Below are 21,433 nucleotides of genomic sequence, written 5' to 3' on the forward strand. Positions count from 1 at the left end.
GGGAGGCCGGGCCGAACATGGCGCCGGGCCGGTGGCGCCGGGGGTGGCGGCTGCTCAGCGCCCTGCTCCTCGCGGCGCTGCTGGGTCCCGCCGCCGTCGTGTCCTCCTTCTCTTCCTTCTCCTCCTCCAGCCCCGGCGAGCCGCGGAGCCCCGTGCGAGTGCTGTGCGGCTCCAACTGGAGCCTGGTGTTGCAGGGCCAGTGGATGCTGGAGTTGTGAGTAGCGGCCGCTTTCCCGCCCGCCTCGGAGGCAGCGTGTGCTGGGGGGGGCGAGGGGAGCTCCCGGTGAGGGGCTCCCGCTGAAGGGCGGGTGCGGCCGGTGCCTCCTGTCCCGCAGTGGGGAGGAGGAGGCCGGGCACTGCCGGCCTTCCCATGCCCTGGAGGGGCCGCGCAGCTCCCCCGCCCGGGCACGGCGTGAGGGAGGCGGCGGTGCCCGCGGTCCCCCCTGCCCGCCCTGAGCCTGCCGGGCCCTCGCTGCCCTCGGCTGGGGTGACCCGACAGAAGCAGCTGCCCCTCAGGTTCTCCTCCTGTGTGGGCACAGAGGGACCAAGGTTACACGGGCCACTCCTTTCTGGGGAATGAAGGACACTGAATGAAGGACGTGGACCTGTTGGAGCGAGTCCAGAGGAGGCCACCAAATTTATCAGAGGGATGCAGCACCTCTCCCGTGAGGAAAGGCTGAGAGAGCTGGGCTTGCTCTGCCTGGGAAAGAGAAGGCTTTGGGGTTACCTCATTGCAGCCTTCCAGTACCTGAAGGGAACTGGGAGGCAAGATGGGGCAAGACTGTGTACAAGGGCACATGGTGACAGGATAAGGAGGAATGGCTTCCAACTGAGAGTACGCTCAGATTAGATATTAGAAAAATATACTGTGGGGATGTCGAGGCCCTAAGACAGGTTACCCAGGGACGTTGTGGATGCTCCATCCCTGGAAGTGTTTAAGGCCGGTTTGGATGGGGCTTTGAGCGACCTGGTCTAGTGGAAGGTGTCCCTGCTCATGACAGAGTTGGAAGTGGATTATCTCCAAGGCCCCTTTCCAACCCAGACCACTCTGTGATTCTGTGAAGCAGCTGGCCCTCGGGTTCTTGTCCAAGTGCCCAAGGTTAAACGGGATCATTCCACCCAGCTCCCTGCTGGGGAATAGTGTCAGGTGCTGCTCCTGGCCCTGCTACCCCATCTGGGGCTGTCGCTGGGTTCTGTGCGAGCTCTAGGAGGGCTGAATTCCATAGGGAATACTTAGCAGGAGTAGGCTTCCAAAGCAGCGTTACATAATATCCCAGCACACCCTCACTCCAAACCTTGAGTTCTGGAGTTCTCCTTCAAGGGAGATCCTTCAGGTTTCATTAACATTCCAGTGCTGCTGTTTCCAGTCCTGGTGACATCAAGAGAGGTTTGTCTGTTTGGAGTTTTAAGACATGACACAGTTCTTGAAGTTCACCCGGTGTTTTGTTCTTGGAGCCTCGCTCACCTGCTTGTATTTAGGAGGGGTAGGAGCTTGAGGGGTTTTTTTTAAGACAGCAATGAATAAAAAAGTAGTTTAAGTAGGCAGTAAACTCACGTGGTGCCTGTGGGCTGTGCAGCTATGAAGCAGGATTTTATTGTGGTGTGTGTGCTGCTTTGTGGAGGTGCTTAAGTTTGAAACAGGTTGAACAGCTGAACTCATGCTCCAGCACAAATACCTGCTCAGCTGCCTAAAGTTTTGCTTTACTGTTGAATTTGAGATATCTCCAAATATCTCTTGTTAGTCTCTGATTAGGGGGAGGGACTATCACTTCCCTTAGGGCTTTACTGCTCAGGATCCTACTGGACACCTGGTGTTAATCAATGACTAGGTGGGCACAATCCTGAAATAGCTGGCTGAGAGACCCGGGGGTGCCCACTGTGGTGGCTCAGGATTTGGATTTGATTTTGAGTCTCTTTCTTTCCCTTTTCATTTATTGTGATCTAAAAGGTGGGGAAAGAGAGAACCTCAAAGTGGGAGAAAATAAATTTATTTTTTCAATTGAAATCTTTTCACTTGGTACATCTTAGTCACATGTGGAAGCAACTGTATGGAAGTTACTGATTCATGTGTGTGTTGGTGAGTTTTAAGAAGGAAAAAGGTTATTTGTGGCAACTACAAGTTTTTATTTCTAGTACAAAATACTTCAATAATTAGTGATGTATGCCTTTGAGAAAGAAAAAAAGAGGAACTAACTGAAATCAGAAGTGCTTGGGATAGCAAGCAGTTAAAATCCTTTGCAAGTCTAAATTCCACTTGCAACATTCCCCTCTGGCTTGGAGTGACAGGCACTGACAATAGCAGGGTCAGCTTTAGTGCTGGCAGAGTGTGGAACATGTTGCTGCATTGCTTAAATTAGACTTTATTTAATTTTCTGTGCAGTGTGTGATGTGTGAAAGATCCTCACTTCTCTGTGCTTCTTTCTGTCGTGCACTTCTAGTGCTTTCTGTTTTTTTTTTTTTACTGAGGAGGGATCTTTGTCTTCATTGAGTATTGAAACTCGGTGCCGGTGTTGTTGAATTAGGGAGAGTTTGACATTTCCAATCGTGTCTAATCAGGAGTTTGAGATCTAGCATTGATTTTTTTGTTTTCACTGTTCTTGCAGCAGTTCTCGTGCTGATGGATTTTGGTTCCTGGTGGTTTTTATCCGGTTCAGAGCTGGTGATCCCAGCCAGGAGTCCTGCCTGTCAGTCCATTGATTCCTCCCGTGCTGTGTGGTGGGTCTGTTGGCAGGACTGCAATAAAGCTCATTAAAACCTCATTTGTTAGAAGAACCTCCTGTTTCTTTACAAGACCGTTGTTTTCCAAGCAGCACTTATTTTAATTAATGCAAATGTTGTTATAGGATCTCTGTGAAAAAAAATACTTATTTTGGTCACCTGCTCTTGAAGCCTTTTGCCATGGTGAGGAACAGGTACTGCTGCTGTTTAATGTCAGTTTTTCTGGAAAATTACTCTGAAATTCTAATTTTTATTGTTCCCACGTGCACAACTAGAGAAACTTAAGTTTGAAATTACTTGTGTGTGGGACCTGTGGTGGAAATAGTATTTTTTCCCTCCATCCCTTGTAGCTGAAGTGTGTGTACTTGGCTGACTTGTTGTAAATATTCGGTTATTCAGAGCTGGCAAAATTGCAGGCCCTGGAAGTGCCGCTGCAGTTCATTGATAAAAATGTTCTGGATAAAGTGTCTCTGCAAGACATTGCAACACTTTTTGCCTCCTCTAACTATCGCAGCACACAGGTCCTCACTGGAGGGCTGCAAATTTGCTGCCGGGATGAGCCGTGTAACAAAGTTTCCTTATTTCCTTATCTCCGGTCTGTGGGAGCAAGATAATGATTCATTAACGCCCGGAGTTTTCTTTTTGTCTTGAATATTGTGCCTGTTCGGAATGTAGGGAGCTAATTTCTGCTCTGCTTATTTTGTGTTTGTAAACATAACTTGTTCCAAGCTCGATTTATCTTAATTTAACGTTCTCTTTTTTTTGAAGTAAATTAAAACAAGCAGACAAAAAAAAAACCCACCATCAATGAACTTGATCTCTTCTCTGAGTACAAAAGGAACTATTTACACTTTTGTTGCATCTGCAGTACTTTAGGTACTTGTTTCTACACCAGCTGCTAAATGTTTTGCTTCCCCTTTGTTTCAGCACCTGAAAAAGAATGTCTTAATTTTCTATTTTAATTCTGAAAATCAGTGTAATAGTCACGTTTCTAAGGCTAGCTTATTACAGAAAAGGTCCATACTTTCTTTTCTCCTTGTCATATATCATTAAATATTGCCCTGCTGTCTCCTAGGCCAGATAATCACAAGGGTTCAGTCCTCCCACCAGCACTTTTGGCTGCAGTTCCAAGGCAGGGTGCTAAAAATGTAGCTGAATGTTTTGGTGTTTAGATGGTTTAATGTTTTTAATCGGCTGGCTTGAAACACTTTTTGTAAATAAACTCCTGAAGGATTTAATAAATTATTTAACGATTGCTGTAGCTTAGATGGAAAGTTCAATAAGATTGGGAATTTTCTGTCATTAGGAGTTTAGTCTCTTATTTCTTGCTAGTATCCAAGATTTTCTTTGTCCTGTTCTTAAAAAAACTCCAAGCACTAAACAACCCAATAAAACCCAAAAAGCAGGGAGAATGAAAGTCAAGTTCTCAAAACTGATAAAATATGAAGCAGAAATATTCTTGTAGCAGATGCTTAGGGGACATAAAACCATGGAGAGTGATGGAACTTAATCTGCTGAAGCTCTAGGATATTTACTTAATTTTTCAGTGATTGGTTTGCTTTATATTTTAAAGATGATTTCTCCTTCTTAAACAAAAAACACTTGTGAATGGAAAGTTGTTGAGGGTCCCTTTTTTTAATTGCTGATGATAGTCCAAAAAGAAAAAAAAAAATCTTAATTTTCTATTTTAATTCTAGCCAGGTGAAAATAGTGAGAACAGTGGAAGTAATAACAAACCTCCTTTGTTTGCTCTGTGAGGGAGCTCGGACTTGGGCAATTTGTAAAAAAAACAAAAACCCAAACAAACAAAAACCTTGTTTAACTTTGGCAGAGCAGCTGGGTTTGGGTTGGGAGGTCTCCCCTGCCTGGTTTGGAGGGGTTTGGCACATTGCAGGAAGCTCCTTGTTCTCTTCCAGAGCATGTGCTGCTGTGATACAGATCTCAGTAAATGACAGGGAGCAACTTGTGTATCTTTGGCTTCCACCTGCTCACTTGAAAAGTCAACTAAAACCATGTCGTTGATCTTCTGAAGCTTCTCTTTTGTTGCAATTACAAAGCTGCCTCTCCTCCCTCAAGACCTATCTGTATTTAGGGACTGTCTTTTCTTTTTGTGTGCTTGTGAAATCTGTAGCAAATAAGGCAAAACTACTTAAAAGAATAAAAGTAATAATTGAATTCTGATACTGTTTTAACACTGCTAGATGCTGTCTGAACACTTTTGCTTTATTTTTAATAGTTCTCCCAAGGTGAACTCCATCAAACAGTTTGGTTTAAGAAATGGTACTTTTGATGTTACACCTCCTCACTGAGATTATCAATAATGGGAGGGGAAGAGCAGGCAGAAGGAGTCAGTTACATTTATTTGAAAATGAGGGAATTGGTGAACAGAACAAGAAGAGACATGAATGGCTCAGAGTTGGAAACTATCAGGACATCTCAGTAAAGTCACTGTGTTTCCTGATCTCCTCTACACTGAATGGCACTTTGCTCAAACTGGTTTTTACTTGTGGTGGGGATTTTTTTTTTTGTATTGCCTCAGTGAAGTTGCTGGTGTGTGAAAGCCAAAGCTTTTATGCTTTAAATCAGAGATAAATAGAAGTCAAAAGCAAAGTCTGTGTCTGAGAGCCTCAAATTTGGCTTTTGTGTGTTGCTTTTCTCTGTGCCCTCTGCAAAAAGCTTCAGGTGCTTGCGTGTAATGGTGTAAAGCTTCAGGTGTAATGGGTTGGAGTAGGAACCAGAAAACTCCTGGCTGCTTGGAAATAGTGATTTTAACCCCCTGAGGCCAATTGTTGTTGCAGTGATAGATGTCAGCTGCCTCTTTTTCTGGAGGGCTGACAGCCTATGGGAATATTTCAGCTGTAAAAATTTGTGCCAGGTGAGAGCTGCGCGTTGAGAAATGTGTGAAACCTGCCTGCAGTGAACAGTTTGGAAATGTGATTTGTAGCTATGTGGTGTTTTCCATCTGATTGTTAAATGGTGAAGCACAGCAAATTGCTTTTTTAAGGTGTAACAGGCTACTGAAAACTTTCTCTCCTTAACCAAGTGCCCAAGTCTTGATTTAAATTCCAGTGGACTGATATTTTTGAAATTGGAAAGGCCTGTTTTCTTGTAAGGCACAGGGAGCACTGCAAACAAGGTAACAGTTGGAGCTACCCCCTTGTGCAAAGGCAGGAGCAGGAGGGGGAACAGCCCTAAATTTGGGCTGTGTTGTTTCCTGCTCCTACAGATTTTTTATTTTTTTTTTTCTGGGGAATATAAGAATGGCAGTTGTACTGTGACTTCTGTGGAAATATGAATCAGCCACAGTTCTAGAGGATTCATTAGAAGCCCACGTTGAAATCAAGGACTTCCTTAAAGCCTCAGTTCTTCAGGGTGCAGAAAATTGGAAGTTTTGATAAAGATGATCTAAGCATCAAGTATTTTGCTCTCCAGTAACTTCCTGAAAGAGAAAGTGTAAGGGAAGATGTTTTTAAGACTGAGGCACAATAAAACTTTGTTAATATAATTTCTTTTTTGTTATTTCCAAGAAGCACTCCTTAATTCCTCGGTGCTTCAGGTGCTGCATAACAAATGCAGGCACTAAAGCTTCAGACAAGAGAGGATGCTGAAGTAAACAGCAGTGCTAACTTGCAGAAATCTGATTTCTCATGCACGTTCTCTCTTGTACACATGTGGACAGAGTGTATTTCCTGGCTGGCAGGAGCTGGATGTGTAAATTCAGGAATGTAAAGCAAATATTTTCATCCTGGTTGTGCCCAAGTTCAGCTGGAGTGGCTGGAACTTGTAGCATGGGATGGAACTGTTGCCATCCCATGTCCAGTATCAGTAATAAAAACTAGGTAGTCAACAATTAGTGCTCTTGGGCAAGTTCATTGCTGTGTTGTGTCACTGCCAAACCGTGACATGGGCGGATTTTAACGCTGCTTTGCACTAAAGAAAATATTTATAATGATAAGAATGTTAGCCATGTGTGTTGAATATACCACCTAATTTCATTCAGAACTGCTAGTGAACGTCAAATGTAAATATAAGCTTTGATAGGGCTCGTATTTCTATTTGAAGATCAGACTAAACAGGTGTATTAATTGTGAAAACCTCATGGCATGAATTTGACACATTTGGAAAACAGTCCAACTTCTGTCTTTCGTTTCAGAGCAACACCAGCAGCGTTATCTGATGGATGCATGTGGTTCTTACTTATCAGTCAAGCTGCTCTAATGAAATAGTGCTGTTTGTGAAGTACAGTACCTGTCAGACTATTATTAAAAGCCCTCTGTAGGCCAGCAGCACAATGGAAACAGTGCTGCATGTGAGGCTTGTTTCCAGCAGCTTTTTGAAATGTATTGAGGAGCTGTCTTTTGGCAGGATAAGATTTATGTCCTTTTTTTTCAGATGCTTTCACGCAGGATGATGGTGACTCAAAAAAAACTCCCAACATAGTGGCTTTCACAGTTAAAAATTCCTAGTACACTTAAATACAACAAGTGTTTTTAAATGGTGTCATTTTAACTCCCAAGGGACGAGAGTTCCTATTTTTAAATACTAAAGTTTCAAAGCTCCCATGAAGTGCTCAGAGTAAATTTGATTCGATCTCCTCTGTGAGAAATGACCAGAAATTCATCTTTTGAAACATTCTTGCTCTGCAATTATCCAGGGAGAAAACAAGACCTGAGCAAGACAATAAGTCTGAGCAGTAGGGATTTGATGTGCACTCTGTTTAAATCTCTAATGGGTGCTATCTAAAAGGATGTGTTTTGCTGTATGGAGTAGTGGGCTGAGGCAAATGTAATTTCTAGAAGTTCTGAGGTGTGGGAAATCGATACAAAATGTTGGGATGATGGATGAAGGATTCCACTGCAGAGCACAGCCTGGCATCAATAATTCAGAGAGCTGCCACAGGAATGGATTTATTTCCTATGTAAATAGAATCCATCACAATGCTGAGGAGTTTGGATATGAATTTCTCCAACCTTTGGAGATTTGCTTTTGTTTTAATAACAGGAGAGAGAACGTAGGGATTGATAAAAAACTACCTGATTGTCTTATTCAGCAGACTTGATCAAGAAAAGCTGTGGGTTTTTTCCTTTGTGATTGATATGTTTGTGTTTTCTCTGTAGGATGAATCAATTTGAGTGTCTTTAAGTGTAAGAATATTAAAGTATTTAACCTGTTTTTCCCCTTTAGTTATGCTCCTTGGTGTCCAGCTTGTCAGCAGATTGAATCCACCTGGGAGAGCTTTGCCAAGGAGAGTGACCATCTCGGCATCACAGTTGGGAAGGTGGATGTCACTCAGGAACCAGGTATAGCACGAAACAGACTGTTTTAATAACAGGAATTATTCAATAAAAGCACCACTTAGTACTTATTTAGCTTTTAAAACCGAAATAACCTCATGCACCTTTTCATTTCTCCATGTAGTTCCTATCTGTGAAGTTTATAAACTCCATTTGAAGGATTAAAGAATTGGGGGAGTGATCTGGCTTAATACTTAATAAAAGAGGCTTATTCTCTATTTTAATCTACTTCCCTGAAAGCTGTTGCCTGTCTCATTCCTGTCTCCTCCAAAGTGTCTGCAGAAGATTCCAGCTCTGTAACTGGAGAGTTCCAGGGTGTGGGAGCACTGCCTTAATTAAAGTCCTCAACTGTTTCCACGATGGTGCTGCTTTATTGTCTTGTTTAATTGTGGCAGTGCTTTAAATTGCAGTTATTTGTTATTTCTATTGTTGTTTTCTGTTGGTGATGCACATATGCAAATGTGTTTATGGAAGGGGTTTCCTGGCTGTCCACAGAAGCAGGACTGCAATCTTAATTTATTCCTTTGGTGTCTCCCTTCAGAGGTTTGGATGTGTGTTTGTACAAGCAGTGCTAATATTGTATAAACCTCTGCATCCCTTGGGAATGCTTCACGCTTGTCTTGGCTTTGAGGGGATAAAGGATTTTGTCAGCAGTATCAGAGAGATGTTACTAGAATAAAAAGGCTGAGCTTTACTGATTTTTTTTTTCTTTTTTTGCCTTAGAAAGTGTGTGTAAAATGTGTTCATTTTACTAGTTGAAAACATGCTGAACAAGTCGCTTTATCAAATAACAGCGGGGAAATTACTTAAACTCTGGTCTTAAAATCAGCTTTTATGGGTTCATGTTTTGTTAAAAGTTCACACATATGCAAAAACTCTTATGCCAAAAAGCTGCATATAGTAATCATCAATAGCTTAATAAACAGATTAATTTGAATATTACGTTTTTTTTAAATAGATGTAAATTTAAAGCCAACTTCTCACTTTAACAAAGCAATGGTTACCCTGGAGTGAGGCTGCAAATGGGCATTCATTATAATCCCATCCAGTTATTTTCTCCCAATTAGACAGGGATTCTTTGGCTTATGTAATGTTCCAATGAAAGGATTTCCATCTTGACTGTGGCACTGGGATGAGACTGTAATTCAAAAATGCACTTTCAGATACGAGGCTGTAAAAATAAAATACTTGGGACTTCAAAGGTAAAAAAATTGAATGGCAGGGATCAGATACTTCATACTCAGACTGGAAAACAAACATTTATTCCCTTATGTGACCTTTGGTGCTGATGTAATTCTGAAGGTCCATGAGTTCCTTTGGAAGCTTTCCAAGGTTCCTGAGGTGTTCTTACCGCAAGCTGTGCTCCATCCTTTCAGTCGGTGTGTTGAAGTGTCTCCTATTCCTGCCTGCACAATGGTACCTTAATTAGTGTTGATTATGCAACCCCTTCATCAAACTGAAAGTGGCCAAAACGTGTTGAACAGGGGGAAACCCACGGGATGAGTGCACAGAGCTGCAGAAAACTGCACTGCCAAAACCTGCGGGAGAAAGTGGCCATTCATGGGGCTTAATTGCAGCAGATGCCTGAAGAATAAACCCTCCAGAGCCTTAATGGCCTTCAGCACATCTCAGTCACTGGATGTTCCGGCTTTAAAGTGCCTCCTCTTCTCTATTGAAACACTCAGGATGCAAAAAGCAAGTCCTGGAGGTGCTTCTGGATCCCCAGGTTCTGTGTGTTTGTGGTGCCTTTTTTAAGCTCCCAGCTGCAGCATTCACCTGTGAATTAAAATGAGTCTTCTTGGGTCTTCTGGATCTTCTTTGAGTAGCTGTTGGATGAAAGCAGCTGTGTTTTTAGACCTCTGTGTATTTTAGGGGGTGTTTGAGTGCAAATACTGAAGGTTTCTTTGTTCTTGATTAGCTGTTGATTTCATAATGGATGTCAGTTTTTGATTTGCAAGCAGATGCTTAACTGTATTTCAAGTTAAACTAGTAGCCACTTTAAATTTGTGTTAAACACACGCCAAAACTTACTGTCTGTGCTTAAATTTTGTAACTGACTCACATCTGCTTTTGCTGATCAAAAGAGGTGCCTTAGATAACCAGCAAACCTCCAGCTAAAGTTTTGGGGATGCTTAAATGCGTTTTGGCGACGGATTTTAAACTTTTAGATTTTATTATTCCCCTGAGACCATCTTTGCTCTAAGATTGGCTACCAATAAGAGATTTAAAGCAGCTATTTTGTTTTCTCTTTGCCTGCCCGGTATTTGTAAGAACTTCAGGGAGTCTTTTCAGTGTGTGCCCATGACTTTCTCTGTTCTTAAGCTCATTATGTTCTTTATGACTCTCCACCCAGTTTTCCTTGTGCAGCTGTGCTTTGTCCTTTATTAATTCCGGTGTTACACTTGGGGGGTTGTTTACTTTGCATCTCCTGTGCTGGCACAGCTTTTAACTGGTTTGTAAAGTTTGCCACCACCTTGAATCTCACAGCAGTAAAGGCAGAGAGCTGAAAAGTTGAAGCAAAGAAAGTTTCCTTTTTGGAGCTTTAAAGATGGTTTGCTTTAAACACCCACGAAAAGCCCCCAGACAACAAAAGGAGCCACAACACTTTTTTGCCTATTCCATGGAGGAATTCAAACTAGGAAAAACATTACCACTGAAACTCCTTTTAAAAATACCTGTCTTGTTGCAGTATGGCTCATCTTTGTCTTTAAAGGCAGAATCATTCTTGCTCCAATACTTTCCCATGGCTAATCCTGGTGCCTAAAGCTGTTTGCATTATTGAAAGCTGAATAGGGACTTAGTTTCCTCAAAGATTTTCACAGAATTTTACAAAAGGCCAAGTTAAATAACTGTACTCTTTACATTGGTGCTTTAGATGAATGGCAATTGCTGGCTTGAGGAATTCAACCCTTCCTAATGGAGTTGGACTGCACATCTAGGGGTTGATCACCCCTGAAGGCTCTTTTTTTGTTTATTTGGGGGTTTTTTTGTCCTTTCTGCTGTCTCATGACTGATGCTCCAAAAGTGATTGTCGTGGCTTAAACTGGCAGTATTTTACCCAACAGAATGCTGAGCCATCCCAAGCTATTTTCTCCCTCTGTTGGCATGGCATTTGTAGTTACTTGAAGAGGAATGATATGTGGGAAGGGAGAATAAGAACCTGGAAACATCCTGGAACACGATGTGCATTTGTGTGGCTCTTCCTCTTGGTTGGAGCTGGTCTGGTCACAAACTTCAGCTCTTTGCAAATATTGATCAGGGAAACCCATTAATTAGAAAAATTTGCTTGCAGGAAACACTCTCCAAGGTCACCATTTTTCAGTAGTTTGTCAGTATTTAGTATCTGTTACTGTTTGTAGCGTTTCTGAAGACAAACTGTTAAACCTGTATTTACAAAACAGTGGTAACAGCTCTGCATCTGCTGCTTTCTAGTTCAAATCTGTAGGTATTTATAGGTAAGTCAGAATGCTGAGAAACTTCAGTTTTACTGAACTGCTTGTGGCTTTTTCTTTTTCCCCTTTCTAGGCTTGAGTGGCCGTTTCTTCGTCACGACACTTCCTACAATTTACCAGTAAGTGTTTCCTGCTGGAAGCTGCAGCTGTTGGGTCCTGCTTGTCACTTGTTTGGGACTGTAACTCTGAGTTGTAGGGGGGAATGAAGGAGTACTGACTTCTGATTTTAGCTCAGGTTACTGCTGGAGCTTTGCTTGTGTGGTAAAATCCTCATCTTACTTTAAGGGACTTTACTAAGTTTCCCTGTTACCAGTACTTTAAAAAATGGATCAGAGACGGCAGTTCCTGTAACTCTACTCCAGTAAGGTGATGTCATCCCTAAAACACTGAACCCTTTATTAAGTCAGGGTGTCATGAGTCATGCAGATATATATACACATCTATATGCACACTTCTAATTCTGAGTTGTATTTAAAAAAGGGTTTGGTTGTTAACCTCATGTGCTTTGTGTTTGCTGGAGTGCAAGTGAATATTTAACAAGTTTTGGTAAAAACTGAGACCTTCCATCATGGAATGCAGTTCCAAAACACTCAGATTTCCGAGCAGGTGAAATCTAGAATGTATGTGGGGTTTTGCTTTGGGGTTTTTTTGCCGTGGATCCCATTTTAAGGGATGTGTGTGTCAATGGGTATTCCTGTTTTCCAGTGCAAACGATGGAGTGTTCCGCAGGTACCGAGGCTCCCGGACACTGGAAGATCTTCAAGGCTACATTTTAGAGAGGAAATGGGAAGCTGTGGAACCTGTGGCAGGATGGAAATCTCCATCTTCCATAATGTAACACTTTGTTTTTATTACCAAGAGCCATGTTTTATAGCTCATTATTCACTGAGGGCCCTCCGTTGACAGCTTACAGACAAAAGGCCTTTATTCCCTAGACGTGTAGCTTTGCAGAAGCAATCTGGATTGACAGCCTGCTTTCCAGTTTCTCACCTTTAAAAGCAGTTTATTTGCTGCATTCCCTTTTGTTCCTGCCTGCTAAGGCTTGTTTGTCATCTTTGAAAAGAGATTAAAAATAATACAGCCACTGAGCATTATGTAAGTGCCACTTCCAATAATTGCTGAGTGCTGGAATCAAGAGCATGTTTATGTAGATTATTCCTTCCTTGACTCCTGGCTACTGGGCCAGGCAGCCTTTAGCTTTAAGGATTTCTTGTTTGTGTCTTTACAAGAGAGCCTTTTGTCCTCCTGTGGAATGGGAAGCAGTGTAGTGCTTACACAGTGTATCAAAATTTGTTTTCAGGGTGGATTTGCTTTGAAATACCAAATAGAGTGTTTCCATGGCACAAAGGATGAACCTGAGATGTGAGTGGCCTGCATTTCATCCTGGCTGAAGCCATTATGTGTAAATTCACCTCAAAGATCCACAGAGAGTCCTTTTTTTTTTATCTGAGAAGGAAGAAGAGCTGTAGGATATTTAGTAATGGGGAGAGGAGCTACAGGGCTGCTGGGAGCTGGGGAAAAGGGGGTTAGAGCTGCACAGGGTTGTGCTGTGAAACTGCCCTTCCTTGGTAGAATCAAAAGTCCTCTTTCAAGGGACTGGTTTAGGGTTTCGGGGTCTCAAATGGGTTTGCAGTGGCCTCCTCCTGATGATTACTGGGGCCTGAAGGGCATTGGAAGTCTATGGAATCTTATCCTGGTTTCTGTGCAGTTTGCTGTGTATCCCAACTCCCCCATCTTAGAACCTGTTCCTTCCATGTCCTTGTTTTCTAGGATGCACGGCATGGCAGGGCTGTTCCACTTCTCGGGGTGGATCAGGGTAAGTGACTGTGTGGTGGGCTTTCCTACACCCCCTTTTTATGATTAGAATAATCCCAGTGGTCAAAACCCAACTGAAATTTTTATTATCCTTTTATCAGATTGAAGTTTGCCTTATATGTAGTGTGTGTACATAAATATATATATATATATATATATAGGGTTTATAGTATCTTTGCACTATATATTTTAAAGTGCTAATAATCTATGCAAAAAATGGCAGTTTGACTGCAAAGATTATCATCAATAATAAAAACACTTCCTTTTCTTATTATCTTGCTGTAGTTACAAAGCTCTATCAAACTGGGCTAAGGGGATAAAGTAGGTTTTTTTTGAGAGCTGCTGCAAAAATGGTTGTAAATACCAGGAATACATTTAGGATCTACCAGATTATCTCACTTAATACTATTCCTCAAGATTACCTCATTTTCAGAGTTTAAATCTTGTTCTTCTGCAGTTTGTTTGCACTGTGTGTTGTAAAGGAGAAGGGAGGGTAAAGGGTTTATTTTTTGGGGGGATTCAAACTGTCGACACCATTTGCATAGGGACACAAATTTGGATGATAGAGTGATTATCAGAAGTAAAGGAGAAATGCTTAGTGTACACTATAAAACATTTTACATGTAAGATATTTTACTTAAATATTTTGAGATGCTTTCATTTGGGAGCTATCCAAGTTTTTCCTGTGCATGCAAATACTGAGAATTTTCAGACCTTTCCCGTTTTGTGCAGAGAACATCCACTTAAAAATCTTCAAGTGTAGCCAAGATTGAGACTGTATTTGACTGTAGCAAAATATCTTAATATTGTAACATGCTTCAAAAAATAAATGCAGTAGAGAGTTTGAATAGTTTGTATCACTTCCAGTCAGCATCAAACTCACCAGGAATCAAACAGAACTTGGAGTTGTTGGTTTCCTGTGCCAACTCTCTTTGATTCTCTCTGGATATTATTAACTTTTTATAGCCTTGTGGTGTTTCTCTTCCGTGGTTGTTGTGTAATGATGTTGTATCTCCATAGTTTCCTTCCTGAAAGATTAACTGGGAAGGAACCTTCTCTAATTAACTTTCCCCTTGGCTGAATATTTCAGCTGTGCATTTCCTCACTCTTCTTGCTGTGCTTTAATAAATACTGGAAGCTGTTCTAACACTCTAAAGTACTCTGGAATTTCAGTATCTGGGCTCTTGTAAGTGTTAATTGTGGTTTGTTTGGAAAGATCTAATGTCATAATTGACTTCCTCCCAGACCACCTGGCTCGTTGGGCTGCTTCATTCAGTGAGTTGAATTTGTAGGTTTGCAGTTGCAAAGCAATATTAATATTGTATTTGGATTATTATCTCCGAGTTTATGAGTGAAATCACTTATTCAGTGTCTGCTTAGAATGGGTGGCTCCTTATGAGAGCTGAACAGCTTAAGTAAGAAATAAATGGCTTAATTTCAGTTAATGGAGAGTTGCCACATGAGGATGAAGGATGTTGGGACACTTCCCTGTGTGCTCTGAGGCTCCCTCAGAAATTCATCCCCGGTAAAATCATTATGGCATCTCTAATGATGAGTGTTTCAGGAAGAAGGAATTGTTGCATCCTTTGCCTAAAAAGCCTTTTAATGCGAACAACTCAGTAAAGAAAAACATGATCTAACAGTGTCAAAAAGGGGAGACTTTTGTATAAATACTGTTAAATGAAAGGGCTTAATCAGAGAGCAATTTATGCAATGGTGTGGGCAGTAGAAATCATACCTGGTTTTAGCTATAAAGTTATTAATTATCTTTTTCTCATTTCCAGCAAATCCACAACTACCTCACCGGCACTCTTGGAATTCATGTTTGGGCTTCTTATGCAATCTTCATCTTGGCCACTTTACTGATTGGCCTGTTCCTGGGTTTGGTAAGAAAGCAGATGACTTCTTTTTCTCATTTACCTACAACTTTTGCTTTGCATTAATTTGTGGAAAAAAATAAACCCAACTTCCCTCATACATAAATACCTTGCTTTAATAAGATATTATTAAATATTAATATCCAGTCCCTGGTGTCCAGTGGTAGAATATGTGAGGGGGTTCAAAGCTGTGCTGGGCAGGTTTAAACTGGACATTAGGAAGTGTTTCTTCACCCTGGGGGTGGTCAAACACTGCAAGAGGCTTCCCAGGGAGGTGGGTGATGCCCCAGGCCTGTCAGTGTTCCATTCTTGTGGACAATGCCCACGATAATGTGCTTTAACCTGGTCAGCTCCACCTTGCTCAGCAGCTGGACTAGAGGGTCGTGTAGGTCCCTCCCAGCTGGAACAGTTTGATCTATTCTGTTAAAATTCTGAGGCATTCCATACTGCAGATTCACTGCCCTGCTTGTGGTAAAGGTTGGGACTCGATTACAGCTTGGTTTTAACAAAATCTGACTTCTTTCTGCCCCGTGACCTTTTGGGTTGAGTCCTCATTGGTGACAGTCAAATCTGATCTCACTTGTTACTCGTGCATTCACATATCCACCTCCAAAACATCAGGAAGATGATCCAAGCAAGCCTGTTGGCTCTTTGTGGGAATGTGAAGGACCAGAACCTGACTCCTGAGTTGTTTTATCAGTGGAAACAATTCCAAGTTGCTTTACCTGTGGAGCTGGGATTGTTTCCTCACGGAATATTTGAATGATGTGGCTCCGTGACCTCTCAAATATCAATAGCAAATAAGAAACTGAGCTAAAAAAAGGAGATATAGATGGGAGTGCAAGTTCTTTCAGACCAACTACTTGGTCCACAAGTGTTTTGCAGCTGCCAAGGCATTTTAAACAGTTCTGCTGGTCACTGGTTTAACCTGCTGCTAAGTCACTATTCCTTGTAGGAAGTGTAAAGGTTGTTTTTGGAACTTGAATCTCTGCCCTTCAGCCCAAATATTAGTGAAATAAAGAAAAAATTTGAGTCTCGTTCTCAGTATTATTGGGAAGTGATTTCAAAGCAGTTGAAATTTGAAGTTAGGCAAACCCATACATAATATATGGACAGAATTGTTGTATAAAAGCAAATATCTTTCATTATATGTTTTAAACAACTCCTTTTTTCTAGATGGTAGATTTTCACCAAAGGAGTGCAAATCAAGTCAGTGTAACTGGTTGCAAATGAATATGATGATTTAAAAGAAACTTTCTTCTTTCTTCACTTAAAAAAAAAACAACCCAAACTGCAAAAGCTGAAAAAATGTACAGTTAATCTCTCAGCTCTTTCCAAAAAGCTTGTCAGTGATTGAAATGTATTTCTTGAACATGGTGTCAGCTCTCTCTTTTTCTTTGCATTACTCTCGGCATGTGACAAGGAGGCACAAATGTCTTCCTTGTGTTTAGGTTAAACTGCACTGGGCTGTTTAAATAACAAGCACAAAAGGTGGAAGCACACATTGTATGCTGGGGAGGCAGGGGTAGGAACGGAATAACATCCCAAAATACAGAAAAACTTGACCAAGATTGTTTCAAAGTTTTCAAGGAATAAAAATCCTCAACTGTGTTCTGAACTTGTCTGCTTAAGATGCAAGAAGCTTCAATACTGAATAAATTTAGGCAAGTAGGAGGCAGAAAATGGGTAGTAGAAAGCAGAGAATGCTGGTTAGTACACACTGGGAAAGCACTTCTTCCCATGTTTTTATTTAGCTCTTGTCTCCAAGCAAGATAATATAATTTAGAAAGCCTTATTGTGTGTATCTGTCTAAAAAAGAACGAGTGCAGGGACTTTTGGAACCGCTAATAAATGCCTTTGTAATTATTGCTAATAAATGCCTTTTTGTCCTTTCCACAGATCCTGGTTTTGATTTCAGACTGCCTCTGCCCAGCCAGCTCAAAATACAAAGCTGAAACACCTGGTAAGTGAGTGAGAGATTGTAGGTTCGAGTGTAAACTTGCAGGAGGGAGGGCAATACATGGAACCAATAATCCAGGAGTCAGGGAAAATTGGGTTGTCTGGGGTTTGTAACTCAGTGGAATAAAGTGGACATTGTCTGTGCCTGATAAGCAAGAAAACCAAATGAAAGTGGAGGAGAAATACTACTGAAGATTTGTTTGAATGAATTGAAAAATAAAAGTTTTCAATAGAATCACAGAATGTTTTTTGTTGAAAGGGACCTTAAAGATCGTGCGGTTCCAGTCCCAGCTGGGACAATAACCCCAGTCAGTGACATCCCTCAGTATTTCAGAACACACAGGTGGTGATGCACCTTCACAGGCCATTGTCCTGGGGTTCAGTCTCACTGCAGCCTTTGAAACTCTTGTTGTGTTTAGAGGAAGCCGTCACAAAGGACAACGTGGAGAACGCGGCGCTGGAGGAGCCGGAGGAGCCTACGGAGCCTTCTGCGGACGAAGCGGAAGAGGCTGCGGATGGGAAGGATCTCTCAGAGGGAGAAGATGCAGCGAACTCAAGTGCTGAGGAGTCCGAGGAGGATTTGGCACTTGGGAAAGAATCAGGGGAAGAAGAAACAGAAGACTTGAGTGAACAACCTCTGGCTGAGTCAGAGACCGAGAGCTCAGTGAGGCAGCGCAAAAGTCAGGGGACTGAGAAGGAACTCTAGTGCTCCCTGGGGGATTTTGTGCACCTGGACCAAAGAAGTGTCAGACCAGGGTCTGAAGCTGGAGCTTAAACTTGATTTGTCATTTGTGTTTACCAAAACCTCTGCTCTGTCAGCAGGCTTGTATTTTATTATTTTTTTTTTTAAGCTAGGACTCGCTTCCTTTGTTGGATAAGCACAGATGCTGTGTAACCTTAGCCGTGACAATCAAAACCAGGGGGTCTTATCTGCTCCGTGTCTTCTGAGAGAAAAGGGGGTGTGAGCCTCAGTTCACCAGCTGGGGAATGTCTGTGTGTGTGTGTGTGTGTCCCTCCCTGAGCAAGATCAGGGCTTTTAACTCCACGGTAGCTTGGCAAGGACTGTGACTTCTCTGTCTGAATGTTTATTGTTCCCAAACGCCCCAGGAGCACAGATAAGGGATACACTCCCGAAAGAAGGCACCTTACCAGTCTTCTCTCAAAAATGTTGTGTACAATGGGTTTGGTTTTATCACTGTCAACTGAAGCACCTTTCTCACTCATTTTTGTTCATGTTGTTGTCCCACAGCACGTCCCCGGATGTGTCAGTTTTTGATGATCCAGAGGCACAGCTCAAGTTCTTTGACCTATGAAGCTGGAATAATTGAAAACCTCAGGCAGAAAGAGAGTGGCAGCTAAATGTTGAAAATGTCTTGGAACTTTTTAAAAGGTTTAAAGGAAATTATTTTGTTCAGGGGGAATTTTTGCCAAAGCATGACTCTTTTTTTTTGTGGGTTTTTTTTTTTCCCCAATTTGTTCCCATCAGGAGACTGTAGCAAGAAATACTTTGCAGTCAGTGAGCTGTGTGTCTCTTGCCAATCCAAGCTTGTCATATACAGTGCAGTCCTGCCATTTCCAACTGGGAATACTTTTGGCAGAACTGAAGAGGCACTTGGGGGTTTGCCTTTGATCACTTTTTTCTACTTTTTTGTCACTGGGAAAAGAGAGGGGCACAGGTGGGTGGTGGGGAGAAGCTGTTGGTTTTGCTACTTATATCAGAATAAAAATGCATGTGCTGAACATGTACAGGGAAAATGGCTTGTCAGCTGGGCAGCATTAGGTTGGTTAGAAGACTTAGGTCACTAGAGAAATCACTATATCACTCCTTTGACTGGGTTAATACGTGAGTTTTTTTGGGAAGGAACATTACAGTGAGGTCCTGTATGTTTGTTTCTGTTGGTGTGTGACCCTGTGTGTAAGATGTGTCTTAATCATGATACTATTTTTAAAATATATATATATATATATATAGCATAAGCCTTGCTCACATGCATGCATTTCACCTTGTTCTTCAAGAATGGAGAGTGATCAGAGACGAGATCATCTCTCATTAGAAGAGACAAGCTTGCAAGTGCAAAATGCTGGTTTCCTTTGAGACTGAGATTAATAAGGGCAATTTGTGTTGAAAGTAATGTTTTGCTGTTGGGTTTTGTTTTTTTTAAATGCTCATAAAGAACATATTTGCTAAGAAAGCTTAGCTTTTCCTGTCTGTGTCCTGTCTCATGTGATGGTTTATAACATCCATTGTACTATAATGAGAAGAGTCTGTGTGGGGTGTGCCCCATGGAATGAGCAGTTGTAGGAGCTCACACAGCAGCTTTTGAAAAGCTAAACTTTTATATCCAAAAATCAAAAAAAAAAAAGCCTCTGTGACCACTGTAGCTTGAAAACCATGCGCTTCAAAGATCAGAGTACAGAATTGTTTCCCTGATGTTTCTTTTTTCCATTATCTGTGCATCAGGAGCTCTGGGAAGTCTGAAAGAGAACCAGGAGTGTGACCATATTTCGTGACAGGAGCAGGAGCTGGGGTGTGTGTTCAGGTACAGGAACTTGCATAAGCTAATGTAAGAATGGACATATTCCCTAAATTGTGGCTCCAAACCTACTGGGCACTGAAAAATCAGTGGGACTGGATCCAGCGCAGGTTGAGGGCAGTGATGCCTTTGCCTGTCCCCAGAGAGGATGTTCTGTACCCCAGAGGGTCTTGTGGTTCTCAGGGTGCAGGAGGGAGCGTGTCCATGTGGAATTTTGATTGGATTTCGCTTCACTTTTGTATTCTCCTGGAGCCAGTCACCTGATGTTCTCTCCAGCTGTTTGAAGAGCTTTAAAAGGTACAGCACATCCCTACACCTCACATGGCTTTCTTGAACACTGTTGGGAATTGAAGGATGAAAAAGTCAGGGGTAATTCTTCTCGGTGCTCAGCTCATGGTGTTTGGATGTTTAGACAACAAGGAGTTCTCACAGGAGTTGGGTTTCACTGCGCTGTCTTTGGATTGCAAAGGCAAACAAACCCACAAGTGTCACTTTGTCCTACAAGGCACAGGGGCTGTGGGATGCTCTGAGAAAGATCAGAAGCTCCTCTGTGTGGTGAGTGGAATCTCTGCTGACATTTCCTTTGTTGTTGCCTGGCACTGTTGAGTTTGGGTTGTTTAAACCGAAGAGATCAAGTGTTTTCCATCCTAATAGACTGAACTGTGGGGTCACTAAGCAGGGATTAAGTAAGCAGGCAGCAAGTGACCACAGTTTAGATCTGTCTTGGGAATCTGGAAATGAGCTATGCCAGGCTTCTAAGGGTTCCTGAACTTAGTAGGGATGTCACTGCTCCTGTGTTTTCATCAATAAAGCAGGGAATATTAATGGGGTTTGACATGTATTGGTGTATCTCATTACAATGATCACTAAATTGTAATTAGGCTTTAGCAAAAGAGATGCTGTGCAGCCATCGATCCCTCCAACATTGCTGTGCATTTGGAGGAGATTTATTGGAGCATGATACTGGACATACCCAGCTGTGACCAAAGTTCATCTGGCAAACAGCAAAGTAGCAAACACTGCAAAGGCTGAATTTGTGTTCAACAGAAAAACTATGAGCTATGCAGTAAAGGTGTCATGTTAATACACTTTCCAGGATCAGTTTTCTTCCCGCTAAAACACATTTTAATTGAATCATGCCAGTAGTACTAATTAGACTGTTTACAATTGTGTTAAACTTGATGTGTTTCCAAAAAGTCAGGATCAACCTTTTGTGCAATCTGAGTGTTCTGTTAAAAACTGGAGCTCGTTCTTGCAACCTCAGTGTAGACAAAATGGCCTTGGAGGAGCTGCTGCTGCCACTGTTCAGAGCGTTTGGATTAAGGACAGGGCTGCAGGGCCTCCAAAATGTCTGTCAAAATTACTTTGGGGTGGCGGAGAACCAATTTAAATGTCAATTGTGCTGCTGGCACCAATCCCTCATGGATCTGAACAGGAATCCTTAACGGCAAGTCAGTCAGAAATTCCAATGGGTTGGAAATCCATCCGACCTTCCAAACCTCTTGTCCTTGAGGTCTGTGTGAAACTTGTGAGTCTTGGAATGCTCTGTGTCTGCTGCCCCCTGGGTGGGCTGTGTTATGTGGGCTTTCTCCCTGGAAATGTCATGGGATTGTCTGTTACATGGAAGTGTTGCAAATTTATACTCTGGGTATTTTTACTGAAATTCCACATAAACTTTGTATTTATGACCATCTCGCAGTTAGTTTTCATTTCCTCGGTGTGTGGTTGACTCATCTGTGGCAATAAATTGGCAATAAATTGGCAATAAATTGGCAATAAATTGG

At 42.0% G+C, this 21,433-nt stretch overlaps 1 protein-coding gene across 1 annotated transcript in view; it reads left to right on the top strand.

Annotated features, from left to right (window-relative positions):
• The window catches only part of TMX4 (thioredoxin related transmembrane protein 4), a 21,699-nt gene continuing 266 nt past the window's right edge, over positions 1-21,433 (top strand). The window contains exons 1-8 of the mRNA XM_027693297.1: positions 1-214; positions 7,903-8,018; positions 11,538-11,583; positions 12,170-12,298; positions 13,235-13,280; positions 15,064-15,165; positions 17,056-17,119; positions 17,535-21,433. The exon at positions 17,535-21,433 is cut by the window's right edge and continues 266 nt beyond it. Coding sequence (XP_027549098.1) covers positions 18-214; positions 7,903-8,018; positions 11,538-11,583; positions 12,170-12,298; positions 13,235-13,280; positions 15,064-15,165; positions 17,056-17,119; positions 17,535-17,821 — 987 coding nt within the window. The 5' untranslated portion in view covers positions 1-17 and the 3' untranslated portion in view covers positions 17,822-21,433. The remainder of the gene's footprint in view (positions 215-7,902; positions 8,019-11,537; positions 11,584-12,169; positions 12,299-13,234; positions 13,281-15,063; positions 15,166-17,055; positions 17,120-17,534) is intronic.

Source organism: Neopelma chrysocephalum, unplaced genomic scaffold, assembly GCF_003984885.1.
Source record: "Neopelma chrysocephalum unplaced genomic scaffold, ASM398488v2 Primary Assembly neopelma1_91, whole genome shotgun sequence".
Taxonomy (NCBI): domain Eukaryota; kingdom Metazoa; phylum Chordata; class Aves; order Passeriformes; family Pipridae; genus Neopelma; species Neopelma chrysocephalum.